The sequence below is a fragment of the Cygnus olor genome, chromosome 2, assembly GCF_009769625.2.
Source record: "Cygnus olor isolate bCygOlo1 chromosome 2, bCygOlo1.pri.v2, whole genome shotgun sequence".
Taxonomy (NCBI): Eukaryota; Metazoa; Chordata; class Aves; order Anseriformes; family Anatidae; genus Cygnus; species Cygnus olor.
Genome location: NC_049170.1, coordinates 27416137 through 27428463, shown reverse-complemented (window position 1 = coordinate 27428463; position 12327 = coordinate 27416137). Strand labels below are relative to the sequence as shown.

Sequence of the window (12327 nt, the reverse complement as noted above, 5' to 3'; positions counted from 1 at the left end):
ATGGACCATAAAGGATCTAGATGCAAGGTAGAGCCATTTGCAAGTGGATAGACTATGTACAGATTCCTGTATTTTCTTAAAAAATATATACTTTCCAGTATGACTTGCTGGACATATTTTCTACACTGACAGCTTATTCAGTCCACAGTTTGCTCTTTGAATGACTTTGAAGGTAAGAGACTTATAAAGTTATTCTTTTCATATTTTTAGAGCATTACACGGATGGATTCTGTATATGTAACTGCTTGATGGAGTTGGAGATAGTATTTAGGAAAGACTTTTAAATGTAATGTATTTGTTATTAATGATTTCTAAAATTAATTACTGTGAATTAAAGGCATTTTTTATTTCAATAGATATCCATTTTCTCTAGAAATATGTTGAATCACTGACTTAAAGATTCTAGTATTGATTTTATTAGTGTATATTGTCATTATAATAGCATACTGTCTTTACAGACAATACTGCACACATTCTACTACAGCCTTGTATATTAATGATACATTCATGTACTGAATTTCACTACTAAGCTATTGTTTTTTATAAGAAATTGTTCATACTGATGTTCCAGCCCTGGGTAATTTATCTCATTCCAAAACACCCAGATCTGTTTATTCCTAACAGTTAAGGATTTCTAGAAACAAACTATATTCAATGTTTTCTATAATATTTCTGCTATTTTCATATAATTAGTTTAATAGCAAAATATGTTAAAAGCAGTATAAGTTAATAAAAATTTCTTTTACCTTTCTTTTTGAGATGTTTCTTTCTGAGGTGTAAAGGTAGCACTGACATTTTTAAGAAAGAAAAGGGAGCACTGTGTTGTACCTGTATTTATTCTCCAGTAAAACAGGCTATAATATACATGTGAGCTACAGTTGGGATTGCACTGGCTGCTTGGCTTAAATCACATTCCCCGTGACGTTTTATAATAGTTTTTTAGATGTTGCCTCTAGAATTGTGCTTCCCACAAATCTGTATTCTGTCTGTAAAGTATGTGTATTTACTTATTTTTATCTATTAATGAATTATTCACAGATATTTATTTTTTTTTCTTATAACAGGAAGGAAAAGTCATCTAATTTGGGATGAAAGTCACTATGTGGAACAAACATTCTTTCTTTTGCTTTTTACTTCTGGCTATGACAACATACCAGATAGTATATGGGCAAAACAGAAAGAAAGGAAAAAAATCTAATTCTCTTGTGCAAAACGATGAGGGTAAAACAATTTTCTTAAATTTTCTGATTGACCATGTTGCATGCCTCCTCATATTTCAGGATAATTAACTAGTAACTGAAAACTTATGCATGCATTTATAAAATATGATTTATTTTGATTATTGGGCTTCAAAACTGTGGTGTATCCCGCATTTACTTGTTCAGGCACTCCATTTGGACCTTTGATTTTCATTGACCCTCATACCTCTTTTAAGATAAGTGATAAGTAGCCTATTTGAAATTGCATGTGGAAAAATTATACAAATTCAATTAAAATGCTGACACAACCCCATTAAGACCCTAATCTGAAAGTCTTTGTCTATAGACCTTTAATAATACTGCTATGAAAGTCTTTGTCTATAGACATTTTTAATAATACTCGTATGAATTAAATTAGATTAAATTACTTGACTTCAGTAGACTTTCTTGGCATTTACAATGAAATTTCTTGGAATTTTTACTGGAAAGACAGGAATTATTTGGGAAATGGCTTTAGGACTGGTTTGTTGCAGAGAATTATCTGAAATCTGTCATGCAGGTGTGCCCATCACTCATAAAACTTTCTTGTTTCATTACAGGTGATATGTGTCTAATTGATATAGTCTTTATCTTGGACAGTTCAGAAAGTGCCAAAAATCAGTTGTTTAATTTACAGAAGAATTTTATTCAAAACTTAACTGACAACATTTTCCAGATGAAGCCAGTTAAATCTCAGAAGTACAATATCAGACTAGCAGGTATGCAGTTCAGCAGCACAGTCAGCATTGATCTTCCCTTTACAGCATGGAAAAATGTGCAGAATTTTAAAGAGAAAATCAAGGCTCTGGGCTTCATTGGCCATGGAACCTACTCCTATTATGCAATTTCCAATGCCACTCAGCTGCTTAAAACTGAAGGTCGTAAAAGAAGTGCAAAAGTGGCTTTTTTGATGACTGATGGTGTGGATCATCCAAACAGCCCTAATATCCAGGGTATAGCTGCAGCAGCTAGGAGTCTTGGAATATATTTTTTCACCATTGGCCTTTCTAAGAAAAATGTTCAAGAAGAAAAATTGCGTATGATATCTGGTGATTCATCTTCTAAACAAGTCTTATGCCTGGATGATAATAACTTGATAGATGATGTAGCATCAGAGCTGGTAAGTAATGCTGATTGTAATCTTGTCCCCCATCTATCCATGGCAGATTTCATTTAACTTTGATAGATAAGTCCTGAACTCAGTGCAGAGACTTGCAGGTCAAAGGGGATCTGGAGCTGACCTCAGGCTTGGGATTTCAGGAAGATTTTAAACATTGTGTGGGATGTCTGCATAAGATGGGCTCCATGGTTGGTAGCAGAGAAGGTCAGTAACTATTGGCTTGAGAACCAACTTAAGACTGACAATTTAGTTTGACCATAGTCAAGGCTTGTAACTCTACTACTTAGAGTAGTGATAAAACTATCCATTTGGACTCAGACTGATCAACTTTCAAATTTCATGGCAGATATAAGAGGTAACAAACAAAAGCAGTATGATCCTGATCCTGAAGAGATGTGAGCAGACTTCTCTTTACAGATTGTATTGAAGTATGTCTACTGAAGTCACTGGAATACATCAAAAGCTGGTGCCTTCACCACTGCAGTTCAAGAACGTCTGCTGAAGCAACAGGAGTTTTTTGTTATTGACTTCAGTGGGATCAGGTTTCCAAAATACTCTAAATCTACCACTCTATTTATTTATTTAAGGGCACTTAGCTCTCTGCCCTTCTATCGCAACATAAGACACACATAAGAAAATGTAAGAAATACTGCTTAATTAATTTCTTAGTTTAGGAGAAACAAAAGTGTTGCAGTAAGATAGATATCAGCTGGACATGATCTTTCTGGCTTTTAAGCACTAATGTGCAAAGTGTTAGGGTGGCCTAGGAACCCCTTGCTTTTTAAAATGCTAGAAAGTACTTTTGAGTAAGAGAAGACTTTGCACATAATAAATTAAGATAATTTGGAGGAAAATAATTTTTAGAAAATTCAATAGGGAATTCAATTAAGGGAATAGTCAATACAGAATTTATGTCATTTTTTTATTATTCTCTTGAGGGTGGTAAAACTGATTTAGAAAATTTAAAATCGGAAATGGAAACTTGCTAGCTGGTATGTTTGAAAACAAATGGCTAGGTTGTGCACATGGCTAGAGATCTCACAGATACAGGCAGCAAAAGGCATTTCTAAAATATTTCATGTTGTTACACGTGTATACCTGTGAAGTGTGTATACCTGTGAAGTTATACATTTAGAGAATGAAAACTCTTTCCAGAGATCTCAGGGAATGGTGCTCTGGAGAGGAATATTTTTGTGGTGTGTCTCTCTCACATTAATAGTCAGGACTGAGGGAGCTTCCTCCTTCCAGACGCTCTCCAAGGAGTTGTGTGCTCGGACAATAATAGCACAGCTGCTGTCATAACCATTGAAGGGTAGGGTGTTTCCCAGCACATGGAGCGTGTCTCTGAGCACGTTAAGACTTTAAAAGGTTACTGATGTCATGCATAACACTGATAAAAACATTGAGTCCTTCCCATACATATTATCCTTGTAAGAGCTTCCATAGCTCATTAGTCTTTTCATATTCCCGTTCTTAGCTTTGATTCTTAATATTGTCATTTAGCTGTCCATTTGCTTTCTGATCATTGTGGGTCAGATGGAGCAACCCCCTCCTCATACCAGAGAATCCTTTGTTGTATGACTGGTTGCATAGACTGGTAATTAACAATGTAAGAAAGGGATGATGCTTGAAGGTGTTCACCTTCTTTACCATTCACCTTGCAAATTCTGTAAACTAGAGAGGAAAAATGGTTAAATTACTACACTGTTAAATGAAATCTATATGGAAATAATATATATATATATATTCTTTCTTTCCAGGAAGCCTTACTTCAGAAGCAGGTAGTTTTTTTGAGTCTTACTCTTATTACTCTTGATTACGCTTATGAATACCAGAGCATATCTTTTTCTCTTGATCTCTGCTTCTCCTGTGATGCATCAGTGCTGCAAGATTAACCACCCTTCCTTTCCTGAGTAGAGTTTCCTACCATGGTTGCTTTTATTTACATTTTTATCCATTTCTTCTCCCCTGTTCCTGATAAATCTACAACTTCTGTTTGTTATTGGGTAATGTCAGTAGTAAGGCCTAAATGCATAAAGAACCCTTCCTAACAAAGTGGAGTAAGACTGGTATAACACATGGAAGTTCATTAGTTGTCACGTTAGAAAAAAAATAGCAATGTCAAAATTGTCCAGAAATTACATAAGATTTCACACCATTATATACTAGGTATATGCAACCTTAAATATTTGTAGTTACAATAGTAATTGATTTATTTGTTTGTGTAATAAATAAAGTTTGGGATTGAAACAGCTGATTTTGGTGGAGCTACACAGAAGTGTAATGTTGATTATAAAGGAGATGGTTATTAGCATATTATTTATTTTTATGTTCTCTACCATGTCGCTAGGCAAAAGCAGATTTTTTGCTTACAAAATTTGAAATAATACATTTGGAAATGTTCTACTTAATGTTTCTATCAACCTTTTAGTGTATGCAGAAGAACTGTGTGTGTGAAAAGGGAATAAAAGGAGACAAAGGTGATTCTGTAAGTATGCATTCACTTGAAAAACCTTGGAAATTTATGTTTTAATCATTAAGATCAATGATTCAAAATACTATAATGGGTCACTATGTCTATAAAAGCAGGACATTAGCTGTGCATATAGGGTAAGCAAAAGTAATGCATCATAGCTTATCACTGAAATCTCTTGAAAGGCCCCTGACATTTTAAGAGCTAAAATAAATAAATAAATAGATATATCTATCTATATATAATCACATACTGCCTTGGAAACACATTTATATTACTGGGTAAACATTCTATGCGTGATTTTGAATCCCGAATCAAGAAGTTATTTTTGAAACTTGATACAAGGAAGAAAAGGTCTGTTAGACAAAGGGTTGTTTCTACCAGCAGTTTCTATTTGTGTAGGTATAAAGGTTCAAAAGATTGAGAGTGATGGCATATGTGAAGAAAAGTCTAAAACTCTGCCTCTGTCACTTGCTTTTCTCTTGTACCACTTTAGCACATAACTGTTTCTTGACTCTGGTAAAGAACAGAGAAGTGAGAGTTCAGAGCGTATGACCTCTGTGATCCCTTTTGTATCTTTAATAGCTTCCCCAAAGACAGCCAAGGTACATATAAATGGTTTTGCCTTTCTCCCTGGACCCCAAGCAACTGACCAAACATCTGTAGCAGGTTATGACAGCAGGGCCTATCATCCAGTCTCTTGCCTCTGGATAATGTCCACCTGGAACTAAAACCCCTTCTTCCAGTTGATAATTTAAGATCCAAAAATTTTTAGGTATTTTATGCAAAGTGATTAGATGTAACCTAATTTAATATACAATTTTTATACATATATATACATATGTACATATAAATTAGTTTATGTATATGTATACACTGAGCTTTCTGTTCCACACCTTCATGATCCTCCAAACAGATCTAAGGGTTTCTACTAATTTTTTATTTTAGAGCTGCTGAATATCAACACTAAGATGTTCTATGCACAGCTTTTTTGAAGTAGAGGGGAACAGATAGTGATGGGTACATCTGTAAAAATAGGGAGGAGAAACTGTATCATGTTTTCTGTGACACCTTGCTGTTTAGACTTTGAACCGTTCTGCTTTGCTAAAGTTGAAGGTAGAAAATGTATTTATCATTGAACATTGACAAATAAATAAATAAATAAATCACAGTTACCTTATAATTTTTAGCTAAGTGAAAGTAGTGCCACATGTGCCATACCTCAATCAGTGTGGATTTATACCTTAACTTATTCAAGAATAATTTTGGCCTGCCCCAAAGCTGCAGTCTTAGAGGAACTGGGAATTCTTTCCATACAATCATAATAACATTTTCCTGCTTTGTTTCAGGGCAGTGCTGGAAACAGGGGGGAAAAAGGTGAACCTGGACCAAAAGGAAACAAGGTAAAGAGAGTTTAAACAAACAAACACAGAATCAAACAAAAAGCAACAAAGTAAATTTCTATCTAGTTTTGTACAAACCATACAGGTGAAAATAGCAAAGAAGAGGCATGGTAAAATGTGATTTAAAAGATTGACTTTTGCTATGAGAGATTTTTAGTTAGCTGCTTCAGGAGGCAGAAAGAAAAATTTGAAACTAAACTACTACCAACACTGCCTATCATTCAAGTATTTCTCTATTAGCAGAGATCTCTGCATCTGTCTGAAGGCTCATTAAGCTCCACAGAGCTTTCTGACAGTACACAAATCCCTTGTATGGAGCAGCTTGCTCTGGTGACTGAGATTTCTGTCATCTACTGACAGTAGTTGACTGTGTTAATGTCTGGGAACTGTGTGTTCTTGACTGTGGGAGGAAGTGGGATGTTCCTAAGTAGGAAAAGCATTTTCTGATCCTTAAACAGTGTTCTAGGTTTTAGTGTAATAGTAATAAATAAAAAAGCACTATATATTTCAATTATATTCCTTTGCTTCCAATAGGGTGATGCTCAAAAAGGAGATCATGGAGAAAAAGGTGAAGAGGTATGTGACATCACAGTTATCACAGTGACATCACAGGATACCACAGTTTAACTCCACTGAATTGAAAACAAACTTTTTTTTCTTTCCATTTTTCACACATCCACTTTACAGAATTATTTAGAACACCTAAACTAAGTTCTAGTTTAGACAAGCATCTATACTGAGGGAAACACATTAAAAATTGCTTTAGTCTAACCATGTGCTTAATTGTAGAGTTAGGATGCTACTGACAAAAGGAACTTCTGGTGCTAGGTGATTTTGCACTGACTTGCGTTATAATTTTCCTGAAGAAACTGAAGATGTCATCACTAACAGCATCTAGGTAGTTCTGGCTTCTGATATCTGATATTTCTAAGCTTGGATTCTTGTTGATTCACAGTAGAAAGATTAACACTGCTCCATACAAAAGATCAGTTCAGTTTAAAAATCCTTTTTAAATGGTAGTGTATATCTAATAAGACTGCTAATCTGGCACATTTATGTCCAGTGTTATGAGGAAAAAGTACACATTTCTGAATTTTCAGATAATTACAAGTTAAATGAGGTATTCCAGAGAGATATTTTATTTTCATGAACAGTTAAACTTCTTAAACGTAATTCTTTACTGTTTTTTCCTATGTAAATTAACAGTGTGTTATGCCTTTGCATTCTCTTTTATGATTTCCCTCCCCCCCCTTTTTTTTCATTTTTTCAAACAGGGAGCTCCTGGCTATAAGGGTGAAAAGGTAAGATTTTTACAGAATGGAAGTAGTGTAAGAATGGATTGTCACTTGTTGACTGTATGTGAAAGAATGGAAGCAAGAGCTAGTCTCATCTTTTTGTCATGAGAGCTCCCAGTGCAATTCCTGGAAGTAAAGTCGGAATTTACGTAATTTACCTAAATTTGCATAGTGGCTTGTTAGAATTAAAATAAATACATAAATGAATAAATAAAAAGTAAAAGATTAAAAATACAATCTAAATATGAAATGAAAAATGTCAAAGACCGGAAATAAAGCTGCTCAGAAGAATAAGAAAGATGAGGATCAAAGAACAAATTAAATAGAAAGAATGTGAAATTGTATTTTACAAGCAAAAAAGATGTGTCACTTGGGAGCTTTTAAAAAACTTACCACAAGGAAGCTAACTATCTCTCTAAAGAGCTAATGCTTGGCCAAACCAAATATCAAGATAGGCTCTCCAAGGAGCTAAAAAATTATATAGTTCAGTGACTTGTCTAATGCCAAAGCCAAAATTATCACAGCAGTCTTAACCATCATGGCCATTACAGAAATGGAGATAATCCCATTTTGACAAGTAATTCTATTTCTTCATTCCATTCATACAATCTCGTAATTGTTACTCAGGAAAATCTTGAACATCACAGTAATGAAATTAAAATATATGGAGACAGGCTCTCTGGAGACAGCACAGCAAGGTGGAAAAATACAGAAAAACGTATTAGATTTTAATATATTACCCTTTTGCTATGTAGGTTGGAAATTTTGTAGGTATTTTCAGGGAGCAAAAGCATGCACCCTAAGTACAGCACACCATATCTTCCACAGTGGCATCTAAGGATGCAACTCTCAGGTCCTCAAAATCTACTAAACCTCTTTTGCTACTGAACTGCTTGCACAGTCTTTAATGCCACTGATGTAATCAAGAAGTCTTGTTTAGTTACTAACCTATTAATTTCTTATTAAGGGTGAAAGAGGGGAATGTGGATCCCCAGGAATAAAAGGCGAAAGAGTAAGTACAATTTTTATTTAAACTATTGCACACTGATGGAGATATTAGAAAATCATGTGACATACTCATAAACATAGCTCATAAAGATTACTGTAAAAATTGAACATTCCCTGGTAGTAGAGGTATATTCACGCTAAAAATACTGTTCATAGAAACTGAACCTCCAGTTTACCATATTTTTTTTTCCATTTTGCAAAAGAAATGTAGTCATATACCTAAAACGAAGGCTGTCCTAACTAACTCCAAGCTCTATTTACAAAGGACTGTGAGGGTGTTACAGAGTTAACCAGATTTTTTTCCTTAAAATGTAAATTTTAATTCAAGCGTGTGGTTATATTACAGTGGAAACAGATTGTTATACAACCTGAACAACTGTAAGGAGAAGTCTGTCAGACCTTCTGTGCGGATATGTATTCACACTTTTATCTGTTTCTCTTCTTTTAACTTGAAGTGCAAAATTCATTCAGGTGAATGTGGATTTTACATGGATTTTACAATGAAAAGATGGAAGGATAGTGAAGTCCTGATAGGGATAATCATGTATGTTGAGTTCATGTAAAGAGGCTTGTGCAAGTTCTACAAATCACTGATTTAGCGTTAGGTACTACCAACTAGCTAAGAATTGCTTGTTCTGTCAAAACATTTATTCAGTTTTAGCATCCGCATTATGATTGCCATTATCAAAGACCAACTTGAAAAGCTCACTATTCCTGGCACCTGCTATTTGATGATGAATTTCAGATAGGCTTTAGGAAATATCTAAAGCAGTAATATTTGTTGCAAAGAAAATAATAAATTGTACTAATAAAAATTGAAAGATCTTGTGTATGTTGTGAGATACTGGGGTACAAAATGTCAGCAAGTGAGTCAGAAGAGGCTGAAATATCTAGTAAGAATGTGAAAGAATTGCGTTTCTTACAAGAATAAAAAAATACCATAACTTCTTAACTTCTTTATCCAGGCAATATGTGAGAAATAGCATGGGGTTATGTGAAATGCCTACTAAGATAAAAGGAAGCTGTTCAGAAACTGGCAAAGAACATAATCTAATCAGCCAAAAATCTGGATGTAGAAACCATGTGCCAGGGCTGCTGGAAATTTGCTTGTTTCATTTCTGTTGAGGACAGCGATTAAAAAAAAAAAAAAAAAAAAAGTTTGACATCTGTAGAGGATCAGATATTAAAATGGATTATGGACTTCAAGAATTTAGCGAGCAAATGAGAATTATCGTCACTTCCAGAATTCCCAGCTTCTCATTACAAAATGCAGAAGATAGAACATAATGATTCTTTCTTTTTTTTTTTTTTTTTTTTTTTCCTTTTTATGAAAGAAATCTGTGCCAGGCAAAATCATCAGAAACAGAGCAGATGTGCCCAAATGTATGAAGAATAGCTTCAATATCCTAAGCTGGATCTTTAAACTGCAGAGATGGGTATTAAAGCAAAATTGGCAGCACTGTCTGATTTGAAGATGTTCCATTCCCCCACCACCAGCTTTACTATCCCACTAATCAAACTGACTCTGGCAGAGGCTTTGATGCCATCAGTCTCAGTTTCTTTAAAAGCTGATAAAGCTTGAAATTCAGAAAGTTTGTGTTCAGCTTTGAAATAAAAACTGCCTCCAATCATATATTTTTATTCTACCAAAAGTAAGTATCATGACACCAAAATATTGTTTTTCGTGCCATCTATGGCTTTTGTAGTTTTTGTAAAATGACCTAGAACTGCATGGGGTTGTCTGCTCTCTGACAGTTGGCACTCAGCCTGGGAGCTAATGCCTGGGAGTACAGAATTGTTAGAACTTCTGAATCTGTACATGAAGATAGTAGAGGGAGTTTGGTTGCATAGATGTCACTGATAAATTTGCTAGGGCTATTAGAGGTTCAGAATGTGCCGTGTGCTATGAAAAATGCAACAGCCTGCTGATGCCTCTGTACTCAGAGATATCAGTAATTAAAAGAAAGAAAAGACAGGTAGCCCATCTGCTGAGAACTATTCTTTCTTTAGAAAAGTTATATCTGAGTATTGAGTCAACTGGAAGAGAAATCCCATAGAAAAAGCATTCTGGTGACTGAAGAAAAATAGTGCAGCAAAAAGATTTGTGAGCTATCTGCAGTAGCAGTAGCTGGTAACAGCTCTTTAAATGGAGAAATAACAGCTGATGGAGTAATTAAATAGGGCATTTTAAAATGATTTTTGCAAACTATTAGTGTGATTCTACCCTGCTATAGTTTAGGTTACTGAGACAAAATTAGCTGAAGTTCCTCTGGTATAAGCACTATAATGTTAATTAATTTTTTAATAAGAATTCTGTATCTAATATACAGGTAGAAATAGAATTTCAAGACCTGTGGCAAAGAACAACCAGTTAACCAAATAGCTAAGACGTTAAGTAGCCATCCACACAATGTTTGTTCTGTAAGTATTTTAGCCAATTATTGAAAATGGAACGTAACCAACAATACAGAATACAGAAGGAGAACAGCAGTATCATGGAGAGAAAACAGACTCCTTAGAAAATACTTGAACAGAGAGAGAGAGATGGGTCACTACATGTGCACTGCAGTTTTCAATACTTTGTAGCAGGTAATTGCAACTTCTTTTTAATATGATAATTGAATCTTATTTTTTCTTAGGGATTGGAAGGTCCTTTTGGCCCAAGGGGACCTCGGGGACCTCAGGTAAGGGAACTAAAAGGTAAGGAATAGAAAGAAAAAACGTTATTTTCTGTAAGTTTGTTCTACATACAACCTGACAATTCTGTGGAGAGCAGCATGTTCGGTGCCTGAGGCACCAAGATGGCAGAGTTTGGCAAATTTTGTCTTTTAAAAATAAATTTCAAAGAAAAAATTTTGGCTCCTGCTGCTTAAAACTTTTCAGAGGTGAGTGGTGCATTTGGGCTTTCCAACTGTAGAGCTCTTCTCTTGCCCTTAGTGTAAAATCATGCCCAGTCATACCCTAACTTGTTAAATCCATCTTACATGTTTCTTGGAAACCTGAACACGGTCTTCCTGAAATACAAGGCAGCCAGAGAGACAGAATTTTGTTGGAGAGACTGAAATCTGACATGATTAATTAAAAAGCTGGGAAAAGAGTAAGAAAAATGATGCAATTCGTATGGAGTATCTTTTCTGCCAGCATTGGTTAATGAACATTAACAATAGAGTTCCAGCATGCTGGACACTTTACAGAATATGAAGCAGAGCTTAGCATTGCGCTATCTTTTACTGTATCCTGTTCAGGCCAAATTCAAGAGAAACATTACGTGCATCTTCAAAGGAAACTCATTCTCTACTTTGACTTTTGTGTAGGGTGTCAGTGGACCTCCAGGTGAGCCAGGCCTGAAGGGCATTCAAGGCAGCAAGGTAAGATGTAGTTGTGTATGTGTAGGTGTTATATAAGGAGAGAGGATGCAGAAAATCCACATGCAATCTTTATACCGCACTTTTTTCCTCAGTAGGTTTTTTTAGTGGTGTCCCTTGCACAAAAATTGCGTAGATCACCTGCACGGTGCACAGTAGTGTCATCGTGGTATGTAGGCTTTGTCTTGTTGGGACATACAGCCTGTGCTCCACCGTGGTCCTCGAGCCCAGCCATCAGAGCTTGGGAGAGCATTTTGTAGGGCCACAGTTGGGTGCTGCTAGGGACCTAGAGCCACAGCAACTGAATTTGGAACTTAAACCATCTGAATATGTCTTTGTTTCTGCCGTCACTTGGGAAGTTTTCTCTAGAATATCTTTGACTAAAACGCCTTGTGCTTAAACACTGTAAGTGATTTTAGATGGAG

At 35.3% G+C, this 12327-nt stretch overlaps 1 protein-coding gene across 1 annotated transcript in view; it reads left to right on the top strand.

Moving 5' to 3' along the window:
- COL28A1 (collagen type XXVIII alpha 1 chain) overlaps positions 1-12327 on the top strand; it is a 66338-nt gene continuing 54011 nt past the window's right edge. The window contains exons 1-11 of the mRNA XM_040549130.1: positions 1-172; positions 1065-1221; positions 1799-2358; positions 4119-4139; positions 4790-4846; positions 6181-6234; positions 6769-6810; positions 7509-7535; positions 8497-8541; positions 11177-11221; positions 11852-11905. Coding sequence (XP_040405064.1) covers positions 1089-1221; positions 1799-2358; positions 4119-4139; positions 4790-4846; positions 6181-6234; positions 6769-6810; positions 7509-7535; positions 8497-8541; positions 11177-11221; positions 11852-11905 — 1038 coding nt within the window. The 5' untranslated portion in view covers positions 1-172; positions 1065-1088. The remainder of the gene's footprint in view (positions 173-1064; positions 1222-1798; positions 2359-4118; positions 4140-4789; positions 4847-6180; positions 6235-6768; positions 6811-7508; positions 7536-8496; positions 8542-11176; positions 11222-11851; positions 11906-12327) is intronic.